The sequence below is a fragment of the Danio rerio genome, chromosome 20, assembly GCF_052040795.2.
Source record: "Danio rerio strain M-AB ecotype USA chromosome 20, GRCz13ab, whole genome shotgun sequence".
NCBI lineage: Eukaryota > Metazoa > Chordata > Actinopteri > Cypriniformes > Danionidae > Danio > Danio rerio.
In genome coordinates this window covers 58,483,988-58,508,814 of record NC_141040.1, presented here as the reverse complement: position 1 = coordinate 58,508,814, position 24,827 = coordinate 58,483,988, and the positions used below count along the sequence as shown (strand labels likewise).

General features: G+C 35.7%; 2 protein-coding genes, 1 long non-coding RNA gene and 1 other non-coding gene across 6 annotated transcripts in view; 2 read left to right on the top strand and 2 right to left on the bottom strand.

Moving 5' to 3' along the window:
- LOC101884676 (MAM domain-containing glycosylphosphatidylinositol anchor protein 2) overlaps nucleotides 1–12,198 on the bottom strand; it is a 373,415-nt gene extending 361,217 nt beyond the window's left edge. For all 3 annotated transcript variants that reach the window (XM_087298727.1, XM_087298728.1, XM_087298729.1), the window contains exon 1: nucleotides 12,161–12,198. The gene's annotated coding sequence lies outside the window, so the exon portion shown is untranslated. The remainder of the gene's footprint in view (nucleotides 1–12,160) is intronic.
- Nucleotides 1–24,827, top strand: part of LOC147839513 (uncharacterized) — a 243,096-nt gene that overhangs the window by 29,690 nt on the left and 188,579 nt on the right. The gene's annotated exons all lie outside the window — the stretch shown is intronic.
- trnas-gcu (transfer RNA serine (anticodon GCU)) lies at nucleotides 12,507–12,588 on the top strand. Its single transcript has one exon. It is a non-coding gene; the product is annotated as a tRNA-Ser (tRNA).
- rps29 (ribosomal protein S29) lies at nucleotides 15,259–21,911 on the bottom strand. The gene is made up of 3 exons (NM_212953.1): nucleotides 21,833–21,911; nucleotides 18,099–18,198; nucleotides 15,259–15,377 (listed from the first exon to the last, which is right to left on the bottom strand). The coding sequence occupies exons 1-3, from the start codon at nucleotides 21,892–21,894 to the stop codon at nucleotides 15,369–15,371; spliced, it is 171 nt and encodes a 56-aa protein (NP_998118.1). The 5' UTR covers nucleotides 21,895–21,911; the 3' UTR covers nucleotides 15,259–15,368.

The following is a 24,827-nucleotide window of genomic DNA, read 5'->3' as shown; positions in this document are numbered from 1 at the left end:
AACCAGATAATCTTTTGACTGTTTCGATTGCAGGTAGTCAATTGATTAAACTAAACTAAATTAAATGTTATTATTATTATTATTTTACCAGAAAAACTTTAGCATTTTTTATAGCAAGTGTCCCTTTTATTTAATCATTCATTCATTTTCTTTTCGGCTTAGTCCCTTTATTATTCTGGGGTCGCCACAGCGGAATGAACCGCCAACTTCAAAACATACAGCATATGTTTTACACAGCAAATGCCCTTCCAGCTGCAACCCATCACTGGGAAACATCCATACACTCTCATTCACACACACACACACTATGGATAATTTTGTTTACCCAATATCCCTATTCGTCTTATTTATTGCGTACGAGCACGAGGCCAGTCGCATGCATTTGAATATATTTGGTTTGAGACTTCCGGTCTCATTCACCTCCATTCATTTTTAGACATTAAAAACCGCTCGTTCTGCTGCTTGATGTTGCAAACTGATGTTTTCTCATTATATTATTTAGCTTTGTCTGTACAGTCATGAACACGCTTGTTTGTAGAGAAAGTAGTTTGACTGTTTTTGCCGTTTATTATTCCTAGTCATTTCTCCCATAGGCAATTGAATCAATGTTCTAAAACAATCACAAAAACAGGCGCACTTCCGCATTCAAGAATAAGGTCTATAGTGCATGTGTTTGGACTGTGGGGGAAACCGGAGCACCCTGGAGAAAACCCACGCCAACACGGGGAGAACATGCAAACTCCACACAGAAACACCAACTGACCCAGCCGAGACTCAAACCAGCGACCTTCTTGATGTGAAGCAACAGTGCTACCAACTGAGCCACCCCATTTATTTATTTAATTCAGTTTAATTTAATTTTAATTTGGCATGTTAGCAGATCTTTTGAATGTTTCCATTGCCACTATTCCATTAACTAATATAAATGTTATTTTATTTTTATGTTTTTACCAGACAACCTTTTGCATGTTTGTATTGCAAGCATTCTTTTTATTTATTTATTCATTCAGTTAGTTAGTTAGTTAGTTAGTTAGTTAGTTAGTTAGTTAGTTAGTTAGTTAGTTAGTTAGTTAGTTAGTTAGTTAGTTAACAATTTATTGTATTTAGTTGAATTCAATTTTATTTTGTATTTTTTACATTTTACTAGATAATATTTTGATAGTTTCTATTTCAAGTTTTCCATAAATTAAATTAAATTAAATTAAATTAAATTAAATTAAATTTAATTAAATTTAATTTAATCTTATTGTTATTTTTTCTTTTTAATTTTACCAGAAAAGCTTTTGCATTGTTACGTTCTCTTGCAGAACGTATTTTGGATATGTGTGTGCATTTGTTTGTGTGTGGGTGTGTTGTTTCTGCGTGTGTTACAGGTACGAATGGCATTGGAGGATCCTTATTTCGTGCTGATGACGTTGGCCGCTGACGCTGAGTTTGCGCCACCAATCGCTGGTTGGTGTAGCGTTTAAAAGCCGAGCCCAAACTACCATGGCGATCTCTCTCTCTCCTTCTCTCGCTACTTTTCGCTCTTACTCTTTCTGTGGGTCTCTGTGAGGACAGTCTCTCTTGCGAGGGCTAGTCTGAGAGAATGTGTTTTGCTTGTGTTTAATGCTCTTGTCTAAAGTTTTGAGATTTGATAATGCAATGTGTTTGCTTGTGAACATGTCCAGTTAACTGACATGTTTGAGTGATAACTCAGAGAGGTGTAGGAGTGAGTAAGATATACATATACAACACTCAGATGCATAATTTGTATTAGTTCATTAGGTTCAGGAGGATGTGCTGTTTTCTGTATGTTTTGTTTTTAGTTAGAGTAGTTTAGTGAAGACGTGTGGTGCATTGAAGATGTTTCTTTTCATGCTTTTCTTTTCATAATTCGTTTAGTTTGTTGAAAACAGTAACTGAGTTTTGTTATATTTATTTCTTTGATTTAAGCACATCTAACTACTTCCACTCCCCCAGGTAATTCATCATTTATTCATTGTAAAAAAAAAATTCTTCCACTGTGCAATATATTTTCACTGGTTTCACTGGAAGTATGGGCAATAAACAATTGCAGTGATTTTTTTTTTGGTTTTTAGTTAATTTCTTTTTCCATCTGCTTGTCTCACACACTAAACTCTTGTATGTTGTCACATACTCTTAGTTTATTATTAACATCTAAAAGGACGTAACATGCATGTTTTTGTAAGTATTCAATTTACTTATTTAATTTCAATTGATTTTGAATATTACATTGAATATTATTTTATTTTTATTTATTTATTTACAAACTTTTGCATACCATTTATTTATTTATTTATTTTGTTAGTTAGTTTGTTTTTTATTTATTTTATTTCATTCTTCTTTATTTTGCCATTTTAGCACATAATCTTTTGAATGTTTTTATTGCAAGTAAATGAATATTGCAATTCGATTCCAGCATCCGGAGGAAACCCACACCAACACCGGTAGAACATGCAAACTCCTCACGGAAACACCAACTGACCCAGTCGAGGCTTGAACCAGCAACCTTCTAGCTGTGAGGCAATTGTGCTACCCACTGCGCCACCCTATATATGTATATATATATATAATTTGCCTTTTTACAAGCCAACTTTCACTGTTTGTCAAAATGTTTCTGTGTATTCCAGTAATAGTTAGTTAGTTAGCCATTAACTAATTTTATTTTGTTGAATTTATATATAATGAATGAATAATTAAAAAAATAAACAAACAAACAAACAAACAAACAAACAAAAAAAACTAATAAATAAGTAAATAAATAAATAAATACATAAAAAAATTTATAAATAAAATATTGAAATAGAAAAATGCAAAAGGTTGGTCTGGTAAAATAAAATAAAATAAAAGTATTCTCCCGATAGTAATTGTTAATGTACAGATGTGAAATGCTACTCATCTGTCAAACACTCGCTGCTTCTGTTTTTGTGGATGTTGTTTGTTTTTGACCTACAGCTGAGGGCAGGATCTAGAGAAGAAATGTTTATTTAAAGTGATGGTGTCTCTGCTCACATTATAATGTTCACCACACACACACACACACGTCTTCTTCACTGGTTGGTTATAGTCTTTGTAAAATATAGATATATATGGTTTACACTCATACATCTAGATTAGTTTGGTGACCCGTATGTGCAGCCATACTGCTCATACTCGCATGTAAACAACAACATTGTGCAGTTCATTTCATTTTATTTTGCCATTTTACCAAATAAACGTTTGATCGGTTTCCATTGCAAATTTTAATTAAATTAAACTGAAGATAACGGAATTACTGCTTTTCCATGTTTCTATTGCAAGTTCTTTATTTGTGTTTATTTATTTAAAATTTAATATTTATATATATAATTTAATTTGACATTTTACCAAATGATATTTTGAATATTTCTATTGCAGGAATTAATTTAATTAAGTTTTTTGTATGTTTCGATTGCAAGTATTTTATTTATTTATTAATTTAATTTAATTAACCATTTTATCCAGCAACCTACTTACATGACTCCATTGCAAGATTTACCTTTTAATTTAATTTGAATTGCCATTTCACCCTGCAGATAAACCTTTTATTTGAAATTTAATTAAATTTAACCTTTTAATTTAATTTACTTTAATTTTGAATTTCACCAGATAAACTTTGGAACGTTTGTATTGCAAGTATTAATAAAACTAAATAGAATAAAATATGACATTTGTATTTTTATCAGGCAAACTATTTATATTTGTTTATTGCACAAATTCCTTTAATTTAATTTAATTTAATTTAATATAATATAATTTAATTTAATTTAATTTAATTTTTTTTTTTAATTTAGCTATTTTACCATATAAACCTTTGAATGTTTCTATTTCAAGTATTAATTCAATTCAATTTAGCTGCCTAACTAAAACTAAATTAACTATTTCTAATTTTATTTTATTTTATTTGCCATTTTATCAGGCAATCTATATTCAGTCAGCAGCTACAGTGTTGACGATACAAAAAAAAAAACTGCCGCCTCGAACATAATGAACTGCAAAACTGCAGCATATTATAATCAATTCTCTGGTTTTGATGGCCTTTTTGACAATAAGCGCTTGTTTCATTGCGTTGCTTATTTTTGGTTCGGTTATAATTACAACAGGATGGTGTGAAGCCAGATTCATCAGTCTATTATGGGTCTGTTTTCAGTGCCAATGTGAATACGAGTGCAATTACTCTACGCTGGTGATAACAAAATACATTTACAGTTGATTGTGTGGCATTGCACACTTACAGTGCCCTTAAAAGATGTGGGAGAGTCGCACAAATCTTGATGTGCAAAACTGAGGTTCTATTAATAATCCATCCTTATTTATTCAATTTAATTATATTGAATAAATTAATCTGCCAACTTACAAGACCAACTTTAGCAGGTTTGATTTATTCATTCATTTACATTTTACATTTACATTTAGTCATTTAGCAGACACTTTTATCCAAAGCGCCTTACAAATGAGGACAATGAAGCAATTTACATTCATTCATTCATTTTCTTGTCGCTTTATTAATCCGGGGTCGCCACAGCGGAATGAACCGCGAACTGATCCAGCAAGTTTTTACGCAGCGGATGCCCTTCCAGCCACAACCCACACACACATTCACACACACACTCATACACTACGGACAATTTAGCCTACCCAATTCACCTGTACCGCATGTCTTTGGACTGTGGGGGAAACCGGAGCACCCGGAGGAAACCCACGCAAATGCAGGGAGAACATGCAAACTCCACACAGATACGCCAACTGAGCCGAGGTTCGAACCAGCGACCTTCTTGCTGTGAGGCGACAGCACTACCTACTGCACCACTGCCTCTATAGGTTTGATTCATTTTAATTCAATTTTAATTTAGCCATTTTATCAGACAATATTTGCATATTTAATTGTTTTTATTTATTTTAATTTTACAAGACAACATGTTGCATATTTGACTCAATTTAGTCAGACAACATTTTGCATGTTTAATTTAATTATTATAATTTAATGTAATTTGGATAAATCTGTTTAAATTACATTTTTTGCGAGTTTAATTTAATTTTTCCAGACAATATTTAGCACATTTAATTTATTTATTATACTTTAATTTATCCAGACAACATTTTGCATGCTTAATTTAATTGTTTGCATGCTTCTATGAATTTAATTTAATCTTCTGCATGTTTCTATTCATTTATTTTTTATTTAATTCATTAAAGCCATTTTACTAGACAATTTTTGATGTTTAATAAAATAAAACAAAAAATAAAATAATAAAAAATAAATTAAATAATTAAAATGAATTTAGCCATTGTACCAGACAACATTTTGCATGATCAGTTTAATTTAATCAAATTTTTGGCAGGTTTCTATTAATTTAATTTAATTTAATTTGCCATTTTACCACATAATGTTTAGATTTTTTCTATTGCAAGTATTAATTTAATTATTACTTTATTTTATTTATAATGTTTTTTAGTTGCATGCTTCTATTGCAAGTTTTCCATTTATTTATTTATCCGTGTATTTATTTAATTATAACTGAATCTTTAATTGAAGTATTTCTGACCTAAAGCACCTCTAAAGTGCTTGTAGATTATCCAAACATCCTGTAAAGAGTGTCGGCCCGCTGCTCAGTGTTAAATGTCAATGCTTGATCTTTCTGCAGTAATTCAGCTTCAGCTTAACACACTTTACTGCTGCTGTTATAATAATCAGAGCTGCCTCAATATACAACTCACCTTACATGCTGATAATCATATTTACAGTTAAAGTCAGAATTATTCCCCCTCCTGTTTATTTTTTCCTCAATTTCTTTTGAAAGGTGAGAAGATTTTATTCAGCACATTTCTAATCATAACAGTGTTAATAACTCATCTCTAATCACTGATTTATTTACTCTTTGCCATGATGACAGCACATAATATTAGACTAGATATTCTTCAAGACACTAAGCTTAAAGTGACATTTAAAGGCATCACCAGGTTAATTATGGTAAAGGTGCAGTAGGTGATCTGCCTAAATGCTAACTGGTTAGCATACTATCTTTCAAATACAATCCGTCCCTTGCCGTCCAAAGCCATGCCTTCTGAAATCACGAACACACACATTAAAGATGACCCACTAGATCATGTCATTCACTCGTTAGAAAGCTTTATAATAGTTTAATAATACTACAATTCCCAAAGAGAAACTGTATTATATCCAGCACGCTTCAGTTGTGTAGCAGCAGAACTCGTCATGATGTGCAATATTTCATGCATGCAGGATCGCTGGTCTCACTCTCTCACACACTTTGTCCTAAAGGCACTACACTCTAAAAAACATTGAGTTATTTATTTAACCCAATGGTTGAGTTCAACATATTTGCTGCTTTGTTGGGTTATTTATAACCTTTATTTGGTTACTTATATTATAAATCAATCAAATGGATAAAAACTTTGAATTTCAACAGTCAACTGATTTGACACAGAACAGCTGTATTAATATGAGCTAGTAATTTTGTTTTTGCGTTATAAAATGTATAATAAGGTATAATAATGTTGTTTTTGTTTTATCAAATGACCTCTTCGAGTCGTGTTTTTTATATACGTTTTACCAGCACCAGATGATACAAACGCGCACTTCATAGCTGATCTATAGACCTTTTTCTTGGAACGCAAAATTACCCATGATGCTTTGCGTGTATGCGCAAGGAGAATGCAAAGAACTTCCGGTCGGCAGCTGATGCGTGTAAACAGTCACATTTGGACAGCTTTGAAACGCTAGTTTTAATCTATTTTACCTGCTTTTATCCTCTCTGAACTAATACTGTTGTCCATCAGCAGCATCTCCTGGACTGATCATTTAAAGAAATGCGATCTAATAGGATGGAAAGCAGCTGCTGTGAGGCGTTTCCCCCTCGTTGTCAGACGGCATCTTCTGCAGTTTAAATGAAGCCTCGTCATCGCTAAAGTCAACATTTTCTCTTTATTTCAAATATATAACCAGCCCAAACTAATGTAGTTCAGCATAATGTTTGACACACACACGTAGCCTGTACTGTACCACTGACACACTGATTTAATAACTGTGACAAAGTGGAAATATAGGCGAGTGTCATTTCCAAATGACAGAAAAACACAAACCGTGGTGAAAACAACACACAAAATAAAACACAAACGGCTCGCGACTAGAATGAACAGCAAATCAGCAGCAGAGGATCAATAACAGACTTTTATTGCTCATTTGTGTAAATTGCACGACTTTCATACCTGTTAAGTTTCATGCCAGTACTCTGGTTTGCTCTCTCGCTCTCTCTCTCTGTGTGTGTGTGTGTGTGTGTGTGTGTTAAAGAGCCGCTGAGCTAACAGCTGACAGGCTGGGAGCGCACACACACACACACACTGTATTTCTGACGGCAGACACGTGAACTAGGAGAAGGTTTTTCTCGTATTTCTGACGCGCTTGAACCACACGTGACAGATTATAACGGCATTAACAGACACATCTCTAAGTTGTGTGTCACAAAAACACTCTGTTATCCATTAAAAACGTCATTGAAACCCATTTTCGAAGCGCAAATTACCAGATGAACACGCTGTAAACGGAAGATTTTAGCATTCTACCGGAAGACGCTGGTCGCTATGGCGCCCTCCATGCAGCAGCCATGAAAAAGGTCTATATTAAATGGATAAAACACTTTCTCTACCTCACGTGTTCATCTCTAAAGTTTTTGTTTTTTGGAGGAAAATACACATATTTAGGCTATACGGCCGTCATTCTCACCTTTAGGACACAGCGGAGACATTTATTTATTTACACAGCCATAATGCTAAAACTAATAGTAGTAGTAATACTATGGAAAAATAACATTTAATCAAAATAACCCAAAGCATTGGGTTAAAATAAGCAATAATTGGGAAGGTGCTATAATAACCTATAGTTGGGTTATATGTTGAGGTATTTTTAACCCAACTATTTTAACAGAGTGCATACATTCACTCTCTCACACTCTCTCTGTGTATGCTGGCCTCGAGTTGAGGCCGTGTGGAGTGTGTAATATGTCATTAGCTGCGGCTCGGCTGATCGTCTTATCGCGTTTGACTTTTAACTCTTATCCTATTTGCACGTGTCTTTAACAGCGACTTCAGAAGAGTCCGAAAACACACTGCATCACTGAATACTCAACACACACACACACACACTTACACAGAAACACAGACTCACAAGCACACTATGCACACTATATATGCTCACTCACTCACTCACTCACAAACACATATATACACACACATATACACGGACACACACTATACACACATCAGGGTTCAATGGTAAGGAATAAGGATGTTTTTCCACTGGCCCGATCTATTTTCCTTATTTCCACATTCCAATGTTAAGAGATATGTCTGACACACACACACACACACACACACTCACTATGCACAGTATACAGGCTCACGCAAGCGGTTCACACACCAAATGCACTGCTCAGCGCTGCAACACAGCGCGCACATCACAGTAGTAAGTATCGCACACATTCTCATGTTATTAAAAAAGTGAACTCGATCAATGGCGCTCTGTGGCATGGCAGAAATATGAACAGTGTCCCGAGTCTTGGCTGGGCACCGTGGAGAGCAGTGACTTGCGGCGCCGGTGTATGTACCTGGATAAAAACCTATGTTTAGAATTCTAAATGGCGGATCTGTTGTGCGACACCCTTAACATACACATACATTCTCAGACACACACACTCAAAGTAACACAATCACACACTAATATACATACACACACAACCTCTTATTCTCTCAAACACACTCAGTCAGAAAATCATACACACACACACACACACACACAATCATGCACTAACACACGCACAAGTAATATTAATATAATGATGATAATAATATTAAATTAAATAATAATAAAATAAATAAATAAAAAACAAATAATAATATAATCATGATAATAATAAAAATAAAACACTTATTAATAATAATAATAAAATAAAAATAACTTTAAAAATAATAATAATATATTTATGATAATAATAAAAATAAAATACATAAATAATAATAATAATTAAATCAATAATAATAATTATAATAAAATAAATAATAATAATAATAATAATAAAACAAATAATAATAATAAAATAAAATAACTTTTTAAAATAATAATAATAATAATAAAAAACAAATAATAATAAAAATTTTAAAAGTAATAATAATAATAATAATAATAATAATAATAATAATAATAATAAAACAAATAATATTAATAATTAAATCAAAATTACTTTTTAAAGTAATAATAATAATAAAACAAATAATAATAATCATAATAAAAAAACTTTTAAAAGTAATAATAATAATAATAATAATAGTAATTATTGATGATAATAATAAAAATAAATAATAATAATAAAATAAATAATAATAATTATGATAAAAGGGTGACGAGGTAGCGCAGTGGGTAACACGCTCGGCTTACAGCAAGAAGGTCGCTGGTTTGAGCCACGGCTGGGTCATCTGCTGCGTAAAACATCTGTTGGATAAGTTGTTGGTTCATTCCGCTGTATCGACCCCAGATTAATAAAGGGACTAAGCCAAAAAGAAAATGAATGAATGAATTACAATAAAATAAAATAACTTTAAAAAACAATAATAATAAAATTTATAAAAAATAATAACGATGATGCTAATAATGATAATGATACAATAAATAATAAAAATAATAAACAATAACAAGTGTAAGTGGACTGAACATAAAAATATTAAGTTGTTTAAAAAAAATCAAGATTGAATTAAGCTCATTTTAAATAAGTAGTTTGAACAAGCAACAAAAGACCTTTTTCTTGAGTGCACCAACAGCACAACATCAAGCAAAATCCAAATAAATGAAGAATAACCAATAGACAGCTGCTCATATGTGCTGCACATGCTCAGTGGAGTCCAGTCTCCTCTCCACACTCGCTGTTATCATATCAGGACGCGATCAAGCGAGCGCTGCAAGCCGGAGTGCAGAAAAGATAAGCTCAAAGGTCAAAGCCCGTCGCCAACACTGAGAAACAAGTGTATCTGCGTGCGCATTCAGAGGCAGCGGCAGCGAACCAGCGCATCGTTTCCATGACAACCTACATCTGAAGTTTCCTGTTATCTTGGAAATAGATGGAGGGAAAATACGGCAGGCAGAGGAAATGATCAGGACACGGCCTCCGTTCAGCCTCTACAGCACACACACACACACACACACACACACACACGATTACCTTCATTTACGACCCCGAGCGGAGACACTCACACTCACTCAATCACTAACACACACACACACACACACACACACACACACACACACACACACACACACACACACACACACACACACACACACACGGTTATACACTTAATCATTAACTAACACATACACACACTCAGAGACACGCACACAGAGAGAGACTCATGTAATAACACACACACACACACACACAATCACTAACCTGCACCCTGATTTATACAATAACACATACACAACCACTAACACACACTCTCTCAGACACACACACAATCATACATTTACACACATTCACACACGTGCAAACACACACACACACAAACACCAACACACTCTCTCTCTCTCTCTCTCTCTCTCTCTCTCTCACACACACACACACACACACACACAATCATACACCAACACACTCTCTCGCTCACACAAACACACATACAATCAACCACTAACACACTCACGCACACACACACACAATCATTCACTAACACACTCACTCTGTCACAAACACTCAGTCACTCACTCAATCACACACATGTACACACAGTCATACAATATCACATACACACACAATCACACACTAACATATACCCAATCTCACACACTCACCCACACAATCATACACTAACACACACACACACACACACACATTCAACACACGCTCACATTCTCACAAACATACACACATACACTCAGTCAGTCACACAATCACAAACTAAAACACTCACTCACACAAACATTATTATTGTATTAGTTCACATTATCATTAAGAGTGTGTGGGTGTTTCCCAGTACTGTGTTGCAGCTCAGAGTGCATCCGCTGCATGGAACATAAGCTGGATAAGTTGTTGATTCATTCCGCTGTGGCAAACCCAGATTAATAAAGGGACTAAGCCGAAAAGAATATGAATGAATGACATTATAATTAAAGTTTAATTAATTAATTATATAAATTGAATTAATTAATATATAAATTAATTTATCAATTAAAATATATATATATATATATATATATATATATATATATATATATATATATATATATATATAAAACATCTGGTTTATTGAACTGGTTTTACACTACTAAATCAGCTTGAACTCCCTCATCTAGAATAGAATATAGAATAAAACTCACTCAGCTTATATTCTGTAAAAGTTATAGACGGTGTTCAGGATCTCTGCTGATGTGAAGCTTGCTTTTCTTTAAATGTTTTACGTTTCTGCCATCTAGTGTCTGAGAGCAGGTTTGCAAACTGTCCTTGAGTTTTCAAGACCACCACCACAACCCTATTATCACCCGTCAAACAATGCTCATCACAAACCAAACACCCATTAAGGCTTACAATGTACTTCATCAATTGGCTGCTAATATAATTTTACTATTTAGAATTTATAATTAGTACTTTTCTAAGTTTATATTATTAATGAGAAAGACTGAATTTGCCAATATAAAACCAACTTAACCTCAATCAAAACAACCACATAGTAACACCTTAAAACACCTAGTGACTACTCAGAACTCCATAGCAACCTCCCAAAATACCCTAGCAACCACTTTATTAAAAATAAATACATTTTTAGATATTTGCTAAATCCAAAAGTTCTTCGAAAGTTCAGGCTAAGCTTTCTCTGAAGCGTGTCTCTCGATCTGTTGTATAGTTGATAAAAAATAACCAAATAAACAGTAAAACATAATGTTTGGCGGTTGCGCCTTGTGACAACAAACACAACTTCGGACTTATTTTACCTGAAAACACACTGTTTTCGACGCCAAACACACGGCAGCGACTTTTTACAACGCCAACAACAAAACATTAACAATATACAGCGGAGGCTGATGTGTTTTTGAACGTTATTAGCTGATAAACAAAAATAATATTGAAACAAAACTCACCTCAGCTTGCGTTGAACAGGCCTTAGCAAACTCCAACCGACAGATGGCGCCAATTATCCATACTTTATTATAATTTGAAAATACATCTTTTAGCATGTACAAGAGGTTATTCGAAATCCTTGAAATTAAATAAGTTTGGAAAAAAAAATATGTTAATAAATAAAACTCCACATAAACGGAGGCGCTCCTTATGAATATTAATCAGGTCACGCTGATGTTGAGCGTCCGATCAAGTGTTGTGATTAATATTCATGAGCCACGTAAAGCGGTTTATTTATTTGGCTTTTTCCACTTGTAATCATCATTTAGCTTGTTTCTACACATTTTTATCTGTCTTATACACATGGACGAGGTGGCCGAGTGGTTAAGGCGATGGACTGCTAATCCATTGTGCTCTGCACGCGTGGGTTCGAATCCCATCCTCGTCGAGTGGTTTTGATTGATTCATTTCTATAAGGGATTCGGACATTTGTTCTATTCCTTATAGGTAAACAACGCTGAGAAAAAAATCAGAGCTGAACAAATTCGGTAAAATTAGATTATTACACACACTTCAACTCTGTTCAATTGTAAACATCCTGCCGAAAAAAACTGCTAAAACCAGCCTAAGCTGGTTTTCAGCTGGTCTCTCAGCCTGGTTAAGTTGGTTTTAACTGGTCTCCCAGCCTGGTCAAGCTGGTTTTAGCTCTTCTCCCAGCCTGGCCAGGGTGATTAAGCTGGTCTCCCAGTCTGGTTTTAGCTGGTCTCCTAGCCTGGTCAAGCTGGTTTTAGCTGTTTTTTGCAATAGTAAACTTTAAGTTCAAATTAAATATATATTATTATTAGCAATGATAAATACACATTAAAGTAGCACATATGCTTTCAGCATCGTTAAATCACTTGTGCACATTCGCAATAGTCACATATGAGTGATATGTTAAGTTCATATGTTGGGATTCGACAGGGTGGGCCACTTATATAGATACAAATAAAATGGGAATGGTTGGTGATATTAACGTCTTGTTTGTGGCACATTAGTATATGGCTGTTTCTCAATCCCAAGAATGCAGAGAACGGACTTGCGTTCTTGTGGAGACCGGTCTAGCCAGGTGTCCTCGGAAGAACGAACTCAGGAGACCAGAACAGACACGCGTCCTGTGAGAAATGGGATGCTGCGTTCTTCCTGATGGTCACATGACCTTCACGTGTTTTAAATGGTAGATAATTTAAACATTACAACATACAAAGATTTATTGTTATTCCGATTTTAAATACATTTACTCTGCATAAAAAACATTATCAATAGACTCTGCACAACATAAATAAAACTGATTATTGGGAATTTCAGCAAACACCCTTAATGTGTTTATTCCTTTATTAAGATGTTCACGGTCATGTTTACTTTGACGGTTTCATTTAGGGAAACTCCTGAGGTAAATATATAATATCTCTGAACTTTAATATTAAATCTAGATAAAATGCTGCGCTTCCCACCTCCAGTCGCAATGACTTCTGGGACTTCCAGAGCGAGTTCGGTGTTCAAGTCTGCATCGGTGCATCCTCAATATCAAGATCCGGGAAGTTTCATGCATCCTCCGTACTTGCGGTCTGGAGTATTGGAACTAAACTTAGGCAGCTGATGATGACGTTACACAAGAACACGAGGACACAAGACCGCTGAAGAACGCATATAGAGAAACAGCCTATGTGAGAGGGCAAACTTTTCAAGATGGGTGGTGACCATGGTGGCCATTTTGAAGTTGGCCATCTTGGATCCAACTTTTGTTTTTTTTAATAGGCAGAGGGTCATTTGACAGCCAATTATATCACTGTATGCAAATACACCACCATAGACAGTGGCTTATTGCTGACTAATTTTATTGGCTGACGCCGCTATGATGATCGCGTCAGCCTCAACTTCAAACACACCCTCTGTCAAGCGTTGATGCTAAAGCCTCTTGTGAATGGAGCGTTAAGCTCAATGACTGTAAAAAATATGGACGACGCGACAGCCCCTTTTCCCATTGAACGCCTTGAGGGCAAAACGCCTGCTTGGCGGGCACAAACTGTCGCAAAAGACTGCTGAAATTGGAGCCAGACATGCGCAGAAGGATTGTCTGATGGAGCCAGAGGAGGAGCCGCGAAAATGAGCGGAGTCGAGCTTCCAATCAAACGCTTTATGTAAAATCAACTACGCCCCCCGAACTTCTCAGCATGCGTTTGCTGTCATATCAACACAAATGGATGTAATAACGTTAACAAATATGAGGGTTTTATATATTCAATCGCGCCAGCTCCAGGCCGCAGCGCATAACCTACTCGCGGCGTCGCGGGCTGATTCCGGCTCGCATGCGGCAGCGCCTGCTCGCTCGGCCGCCGCATCTGGCTCGATTGACTCGGACTGGAATCGGGCAGTGAGTCCAGGCATCCGGAGTAGGTCCAGCAGAGGTAGTCAGTCTGAGCTCTAAGAGATAAGTCTCCGGCAGGCGAGAATCTAGCCGGAACTGTGTTTTGCTATCTGGGTGGCTAGGCGTGTATCAGCAAACTAATAAAGCCCGAAAAAAGCCCTGAACTTAGCGAATAAACAGTGTTCCACCAGGATCATGTATGTCAGAAACTATAGTTTACTGTTGAACTCATTTTGTCAAGGTAAAATAACACAGAAATCGAATAATAACATTTCAGTCTACTTCAGTCTCCTGCCGAAGCTCAGACGCGCTGCTTTGAGAAACTGTCAATCACAGCTGTCAATCACGATGACACGCCCAGCATTACATTACTGCTAAAAACAAACTGTTTACAAAAATAAAGATCTGCACCTATTTCAGCACAATAACCAGTGCCTTAATCCACCAGAACTATCTTTCGGGACATTTTATTGCAAGTGTAATATTTTTTTTTTTATTTGTGCTCAAGTCTCCTTCATTAACACGGAGGAGGCGGGCTTTATGACTTGTACTGCAGCCAGCCCCCAGGGGGCAATCTAACGGCCGAAACCTTCACTCAAACGTAGGCTTGAGGCACACTTGGTTAAGCTCAGTCTGTAATAAAACACCAGTTCAATAAACGTAAACATTTTTTCAATCCCAACCACAATTAAAGACACGGCACAACTTCTCAACAGAAACAAAACAAAGTGTTTATTGTATTTTCCACAGTAACTTCATGACGTCAGGTTGGACTGGAATGATGTTGACTCCCCATCATGAAAGTTCAGCCGTTCACTCGTTTAATCCAGCTAGAAAAACAGAGTAAAGAATTATTAGTATTGTCTAATGATGCGTCAGTCACCAACAAAAATTAACCATTTAAATGTGAAAAATATCAGCCAAAAAAATTTGTTTTGTTTTTTTTAAATGTTATATTTTATTTACTAAACTAGTTATATTGTAAGAAATATCATTATCGCACTCAACATTTTTCGCAGTGTCGAATATGTATACAATTCATCGCTATCTCATGACAATTCATTATCTTGTATTTTTAGTTGCATTTTCGCACAACTGAGCGGAATTTAAAAGGATGCGTGGCACAAACCCCGCCTCTAAACCCAACCGTGATTGGGGGATGAGCAAATTGTACAAAAGATTGTACTAATACGAATTAGCCACTAAATCAAGGTTACAAAATGCCATGATAGCGTTGAACTATATACATTCAAGACACTACATTAGACACTGCGCAAGTACGCAATATTGTTGTTGAGTGTTGCAATATGTCTTACAATAAAACCAAATTGAAAAAAAAAAATACAACTATAATTTTTTTATTATTTTGTAAAGATCATAAACTAGACATTTTTCTAAGATAATCAAAATACTTTATTGCAGTTCTCTATGATATGGCTACTATTATACTCATTACTAATATTATTTATTACACCTATACTGTATTCTAGGGCTGCACAATATATTGTTTCAGCATCGAGATCACAATGTGCGAGTCCGCACAGAGATCTGCAATGTAGTCTGAATTAAACTTGACTGAAGCATAAGTTATCAACATAGGAGCCATTTCAAATTTTAACCTTCGAGGGTAAGTTTTTATAATTGCATGCGTTTGAGACCTGACTAATGCCTAGTTCAGACTGCGTGATTTTAGCCCCGATTTTGGCTCGCCGACAGGTGTTGAGAAATCGCCGACAAATGCCTGAAATCATGGGTAAATTGGTGCTCGTGCACGTGAGTGACAATCACACAGTATGAACTATCAAAGACACGATCTGAGAGAATCGCCGATGAGTCGCCGATGCCTGTGAGATATTTGGCGTGCTGAATATCTGGAGCTGTCGGCGATTCAAATCATACCGTGTGAATTGAGTTTTGACTGAAAATAACATCAGCGATCGCCTACAGCCAATGAGAGAGCAGCTTTCACTTGAGTGTGCGTGTGTGTATGCCTGCTGCAGGCCAGCGGGAGGCTGGGGAGAAGTTAAAAGCGCTCATTTTCGGTTTATTTGGACCCACGAAATGGAGGAAAAACTAGTGGAGGTTTGACAGGACTCAGGAGCAACTGTGTCTGTTTGACGGTTCATACAGAAGGAAATTAGTTTATTATTAACTTAAGTTGAGGAGAAATGGCTAAAATCCCTTTAACCCAGGTGAGCAAACATGTACATGTTCTACCCCATTAAAAGCTTCTTTCTCATTATGTAGTTAATAACAAAAGATATACGACGTGTTTTTGGCTGTGAGACGTAGTTTGGACGAAGTTGTCAGCGATTCTTCCTATAGTAAAGTCATGCAATGTGAAAGTCCCTGTCGCCGATCCACCTTGCAGTGTAAACAAAGCAGAGACGAAACGCCAGCCCAGATAGTCAAGCAGTGTGAACACATCTGTGACACGACTACTTTGAAAATCATGCAGTCTGAACTCGACATAAGAATTTGACGCAAACTTGAGCAAATTGCAGATCCGCTCCCCTACAGAATCATCCCACTCGGCCTAAAACAGGGGTGGGCAAACTCGGTCCTGGAGGGCCGATGCCCTGCAGAGTTTAGCTCCAACTCTAATTAAACACACCTGCTTATCGATTTCTAGTGATCTTGAAGACACTGATTAGTTTGTTCAGGTGTGTTTGACTAGTGTTGAAAAAACTCAGCAGGGACACCGGCCCTCGAGGATCAAGTTTGCCCATCCCTGGTTTAAAATCATCAATTCTGTACAAGCTATTCAAGTCATCTACTGAAAATGCATTTATAGTGCAACATACGTCGCACTGAATAAAGAGAGCAAAGTCATTTCTTTTCCCATGTCGTGCAGCCCTACTGTATTATACTAATATTAATACTATTGAGCTACTATTATTAATTACCAATATACAACACTATTATTATCTCTTACTATTATTATAATACTATATTATTATTGTTTTCTATTAATATTATCCATTACACTATTATGTATACTATTAAGCAGTGGTCACACTGGGCGGGATTAAACAAGATTACTAGACATTAAAAAAGCGAGCGATTGCTCCATGTTTTAAATTTCTGTCTAGAGAGGTCATGTTTTGATCCTCGATTGGTCTCACGTAGTCAAGTGATGCGATTTCGCAGGTCAGAGTTCACCAAGCTTGAACTGCGAAACTTGACGCATGACCCTGCGTTTCCAGTCTGACGCATTCGCGTGCATATGAATGGAAGTCTATGGGGAAACAAGTCCAGTGTGACCACAGCTTTACATTTAACCAACAATTGAAGAGCATCACCAACAAGCGTGATTTAGTTTATATACAGGTCAACATTTGAAGTGGATCAAAATAGTTTTCCAAAAATTGTCCTAAAGACGAGAGTAGATTTAGGACTACTTTGATAAAACGTTTGGATCCATTTCAAACGCTGGCTACTGTATATTGCATATGGCTGATAGTGTTTTGATATATTGTGCAGCCCTTCACTCAATTACCAACAATCACTTTATGAAGAGCATCACTTCTTATAAGCCTAGTAATACTTGCCTTGACGAAGCCGATGTCTTTAGCGTACTGCCTGAAGCACTGACGGCACATGTTGAGTCCGTATTTACGGATCAGTCCGTGACGGTTTGAGCAAACCCGGCTGCAAAACACAACAAGAGCATCGGTTACAATAGAAGTGCATTGTTTTAAGTCGGCATATGTCAATTCACGTGGACTTTTATTTCAGTATGTTGATGTACATCCAACTGAATATTGAGTAGGGGGCGGGCTTTCAGTATGTTGATGTACTTCAAACTGAAACTGAATAATAAGTAGGGGGCGGGGCTTTCTTTTGCACGTCAGTTGCATAGCAAACCAGCAGTTGTTGCTAAAAGGGATACAGCTGCAGCAGGATGAATTTATATGTATTAAAAAACTAATTTAATTGTATTGGATTTACGCTAATTTACCCCTACCCTAAACCCAATCCTCAGGGTAATACAACAGTATTTATAATGATAGTCATTTATAATTTGTTAAATTTAAAATTTCATATTAAATTTATTAATTGTACTTTATTAACGTACACCCCTAAACCCAACTCACATGCAATGTAAAACAGTAATTATAATAAAATATTTATTAATTACAATTAAAATAATTAAATTACACATTAAATGTACATCTACTACAACCACAACCCTAAACCCAACCATCACAGTAGCAAAAACAGCTATTATTGTTGCACGTTTATGCTGTATTTGATTGCACATGTGCAGCTGTATCCTGAAGTTCATTGATATACAGTTGTTATGGAAGCTCTCAGGTTGATGTCAACAGCAGAACATGCTCAGACTTTGCTTGTAGATTTGCATTGATGGTACTTTATTAAAGTCTACATCTACCCCTACTCTAAACACAACCCTGACAGCAATTTAAAAAACGTTATTATGACAGATTTATTAAATACATAAAATGAACTTCAACGTCTACCTCTACCACAACCATCACAGTAATGTAAAAACAGTAATTAAGAGAATTATTGTACTGAATTAAATACACTAATTGCATTTTATTAAAACCTACCACCCAGTTATGCACATACAGTAATTATGAAATGTATATTACACATTAAACTGCATAATTAACACCTGCCCCAACCCTCATAATACTACTTTTTGAACAGAATCACAAACTGTATGCTACATTGTGCTCGTCTTCAGCTGTATCCCTTCTAGACTTTACCCAACTTACAATTAACGCAACCAAACTAACAATAAAAGGGGAATGGCCATGTTCATTAATATAAAGTTGCTATGAAAGCCTTCGAGTTGATGTCAGCAGTATGAAAACATGCTCAGACTTTTGATTGTAGATCATCAATATATCTTTATTCAGTGGATTAACATGCAGACTAATTATTCATGTTAGGAAAAGCAATGCGAGCTAGCAAAATAAACATTGTAAATTTTGATTTTACAAGGACTTTAAAAGGGACGGTTCAACTTTAATATAATGAAATTCAGATTCAAGCCTCTGAGCACAAAAAAATATTCAGACTATTGGAAAGCGGCAGCCACTGAATTACACGTTTTTTTTCCTACAATGGATGTCAATGCTACCAGTTTCAATCATGAATTAAAATATCTTCTTTTGGGTACAAAACAAGGAAAAAAAAGTACAAAGCTTAAATAAAAATTTTTTATATAAAATGTACCATGGCTTGTATTAACAATGCACTTAAAACAAATCAAAAATGTTTTTTTTTTTCAATAAAAAAGCAGATTAAACGTACACAATCACTATTTATTTTCTTAGTACCTCATTTAAACTGCATTTTGTGGGGGAAAATACAGCAATGCTACATTTATAATGACCTGCCAACAGTCATCTTTGAAAATAAAGTTAATCTAATGCTTTTCTAATGGTAAAACTGTAGTAACCATAATTGTTTGGTGCATTGACTTAAATAGCATGGTAAAACTTTAAACATAACGTTTGGATACCACATTTGACAATGGCAACCACAAATTAACCATAGTTTCGCAAACAATACAAGTTATACTTTTATTACATTACAATTTAAGCATATTGTAATGCAATTATCCTTTTAAATTAAGGCAAGACAAACTGTTTCAGCATTGATATTGCAATATGATCATTCGCAATTGTCACATTTCAACTATATGCAAGGTCAAGTATATGCATGCAAGTGTTTAAGGACTGTGAGGGTTTTAAAAGCTTCCAGGCTTAAGAAAAATGTACTGTTTGTAATAAAAGATTGCTTATTATACAAATATTGTGCTCAATAATATAAATATTACGCTTATTAAATAATACTTATGCTCATGTGCTATACAAATAAAGTTCACTTATATGCACTCGCCTACAAAATCTTCCCAATCAATCTGAAATTATAGATTCTTTACAAACATTTATTCAAATCATCGAGTGAAATTTCACTCAGTGTCTAGTATGCATCTTGATTTTAAAATATTTAGATATTTGGATAGAAAACAGGAAAAAACTTAGATTTTTATTTAATAATTATTAACAGCTCAGGGTTTTTTTTAGGCCTGTGACTGTGTGAGGGCTTTAAAAGCTTTCAGGCTTAAGAAAATGTACTATTTGTAACTTGCAAAAATTTATAATGATTAGTTTAATGGAATTGTTTATAAAAAAAGACGTAGTATTATTATACATTACTGTAGCCTTGAATAGTTTGATTCTTCGGAAAACAATAAAATTGTTTAATTAGCATATTTTTTTTATTGAAATTATGTATGCTGGTAGATTGCATATTATACAAATATTGTGGTCAATAATATATTGTGCTTATATAATACTTATGTTCATGTACTATACAAATAAAGTTAAATTACATTATGCAATCGCCTACAGAATCTTCCCAATCAATCTAAAATTATAGCTTCTTTTTGAACATTTATTCAACTCGTCGAGTGAAACTATTCATATCGCAATATAAAAAAAACGCAGAACAATAATGCAATGTTTTTCTAATATTGTGCAGCCCTACTTTTAAGATACGAAACACTTCATAAAGTCAGCAAACATCCATTAATTTTCTTAGCAATTTGTTTAAACCCCCTACAAGCAGTTAGTTACTAAATAATATTATAAGTTAACTGGTTAAAAAAATACAAGTAATAATAACTTTGTGAATTAACCAGAAATTCGTGTTAATAATTATGACCTGCAAATGGTCCTCCTTTGTAAAAATAAACCATGTTAAAATAGTACAAGTTAACTATGGCTGTGTGGTACACTGACTTCCATTTGCCAGCCGTTTTACCACAAATACCATAGTAAAACTAGTTCATTTTAACCATGAACACTACTTTAGTTTTGGTTAACACAGTCAACAGCGGTAAACCACAAATTATCCATGATTAAATGCTTACAAAATGGCATCAAAACATTAAATCGTTACTTAATAAAAGTGTGAAATGTTATATAAACATTTAAATGACTACGCAAGTCTGTAATCTGTGACCAAACATGTAGAAAATCCTCTAGACACTCTCTATATATAGGAGAGACCACTATTATCGAATTGATATCATACTTAGATGAAGTGTTTATCGTTTTATTCGGGTTTCCAGTAATCGGCAGTTAAACTGATCTCCGTCCGCCATGTTGTCAGCGCGCATCATCCTCGCCGCCCATGTGCTCCGCATTCCCGCGGATATTATAAACACACGACGGTCTGACCGAGCGAAAACCTTCACAAACACAAAACCTTCACATTAAACACCAAACTGAGCAGAACTGACCAGGATCTCGAGCCCTGGCCGTATTTTCTAGGGTGACTCCAGTAGAGCTGCTGATGGCCCATCTCGTCTCTCTCGATCGGGATGTCGAAAAGGAAGTGGATCTTGTGCGCAGGCGCAAAAAAGACGCGCTTCTTCTACGGAAGCCGCCACTTCCTGCGCCCACACTGAAAAACGGCGCCATTCCGAGGGCGAGTTCCACATTACAGAAGTCAGGAAAATGTTTTTTTGTTTATTTTATAGTGTAGATTGTACATGTATAGTGTCAAATACCTGCCCTCGTGTAGGAATGGTGATGGTGAATTAAAAAAAATATTGAATGGTCTTTTTAAAATCCCTGAAGTCTTCTCTGAGGAAGTCCTACACATAATATTGTTGTTTTTTTAAATTAAAATTAAGTATTTATTTATTTATTTGTTTATTAGTTTGTTTGTTTATTATTTAGTTTGTTCATTCATTCGTTTGTTTATTATTATTGTTATTATTATTATTAATAATAATAAGTTATTATAATGGTGGCGCGGTCGCACAATGTCGCCTCACAGCAAGAAGGTTGCTGGTTCAAGCCTCGGCTGGGTCAGTTGGCATTTCTGTGTGGAGTTTGCATGTTCTCCTATAATTAAAGTTACTATAATTAATCAATTATTAATTTGTTTGTCTTATAATAATAATGTTTATTTTATATATTTGCATCTTCAGTGCTCAATGACACTTTACAAAAAAGCAAGAAAAACTATCATATTTATTACTGTAATATTTCTTTTGATCTTTTCTTATAATTTATATTTCTTTATCAATGTTTATTATATTTGTAGAAGATTTTTCTAATAATTGTTTCGTACTATTTGTTCTTTCACGTATTTTTTTTGTTTTAAAGTATTCTAGTTTTAAAAATTGTCCTTATATATATTACTTAAAGCTTGTATTTGCGAAACAAACCTCTATTCTAGGACAAACAGCACAAGATTTACATTAGAAATGCATATAAATGCACACTGAAGTTTCAAAGGGACCCCAAAAATTAAATTTCTATTATTTATTCTCTCAAGTGATTCCAAAACCTTTATGAGTTTTATTTTGTTTCATCATGTTGAACACAAAGTATATTATGGTTTGAAAATGTTGTAAACTGGTAAGCATTAACATCCATAGTAGAAACAAGTATTATAGAGTGTGAACGTGGCTTTAGTTTGCTTTGAAGCTGTGGTCACAGTGCACTTTTCACCCCATAGACTTCCCTCTTACGTATGTAAATACAGCAGACTGGAAGCACAAGCTTGTGCGACACGTTCCACCTACGAAATCGTATCATATGAATGCGTGAGACCAATTGAAGGTCAAAACCTCTCAATAAATAAATTTCAATATGGAGCAATCACTCGCTGAAGCAGATGCTTAGAGTTTGAAGATTCCCAAACAAAAGTAGTGTCCGAACGAAAGAAGCATCCCAAATGACACATTATGCACTTATACGATAAACGCTTGTGCACTTATATACTCAACCATGTAGTGTTTAAGTGTCATCTCAAATAAAACTGTAAGGGGCCGTTCACACAGAATGTGTTTTTTCCTCATCAATGCATTACTTTTCTATAGGAGAAATACCAACCTACGTCACACGTAACGTCACACAGGTTCAAACGCGCATACCGGTTGCAAAAAAAGATCGGTTGAAATAGCAAGCATGTTGTGTTGTGCAGTAGGATGCCAAATTTTACCGTACACCACACTGCTTTTGATGCCAACTGCAGATGTCTTTGCCTAACAGCCATCATACGAGCTGAATGGAGTAAGGACCTAATTAATAATGCTGGACTCTGCAGTGCTCATGTTATATCAGGTAAGTTCACGCTATGCTAAAACATACACATCGCTAGTTTTGATTGCAGGAATAATTTCAGCAAAAACAGTTAAACATGGTGAATTAAACTGCGGACACAGAATGCTCAGAATGAAATGTAAACGTGTGTGTTTACATACCCTGCCGTACAGGAGCAGTTCACTGTCAGAATGCAGTAGTTCTGCTTGTTGATGATGACCCAGGCCTTGTACAGCTCCGTCTGCTTTCCTTGACTTTGGCTAGGCAGAACCTCGGTTTTTAGTGTAACCCCGCCGGTCCTACGCCACCCAACCCGCTCCGAGCTGGTATCGAACCGGCGACCTTCCACATGGGAGTCGGTTGCTCTAATAAGGAGGCTAAAGACCATGGCCTATAGCGTCTGTGGCTAGAGCACCTTTAGAGTTCAGAGGAGTGAGGTTTACCTGCACAGCATCAACTGGCTGACCTCCGCTACACTCAACCCCCTAAACCTCACTCCAAATCCGGGTCACGGCACCAATGTAACCCTGCCGGTCCTACGCCACCCAACCCGCTCTGAGCTGGAATCAAACCGGTGACCTTCCGCATGGGAGTCAGTTGCACTAACAAGGAGGCTGTGCAGGTAAACCTCACTCCTCTGAACTCTAAAGGTGCCCACTAGAGGCCTCCGTTACATTAGCACTACATAGTGTTGAATCTGGTCATCATGGAGCATTATTTCCGGCACATGACTGCACAGAACAACATTGTAGGCATCCAGACACAGTCCCTTTAAGGCAAGTCATTTCATTCGGCAGCCATCTTTGAAACACCTCTTGGCAGTATGCTCGGGCATTCTGTTTGAATGGGGAAACATCAAATTCTCCAAAAATAATAGTCATTCTATAGCGATAGCTGATTGGCTCCTGTACTACAAGGCGGGCTTTATTCACTATATAGCGATTAATGATTGGCTCCGCCATATTAACAGTTAATTTACCCCCCAAAGTATACGAGTGACACGTCTTCTCTATTCTATCCGCTTGTTAAGTGTGACGTCATGCGGAGCGGCTTCCGGGTCCAAGCGCTCTATTCAACTGAATGGGGAGATTCATGAAATGGTAATAATAAACGTTTACGAAGCGATTTAATGCTTTCGAAAGTCACGATTGCAATATATATGTCCATGCCTAATATCCG

Excerpts from the sequence above, each read along its gene's own strand:
- rps29 (NM_212953.1), bottom strand. The coding sequence starts at position 21,894 with ATGGGCCATCAGCAGCTCTACTGGAGTCACCCTAGAAAATACGGCCAG. Across the intron at positions 18,199-21,832 it reads GGCCAGGGCTCGAGATCCTG|CCGGGTTTGCTCAAACCGTC; the intron begins GTCAGTTCTGCT and ends TGTGTTTTGCAG.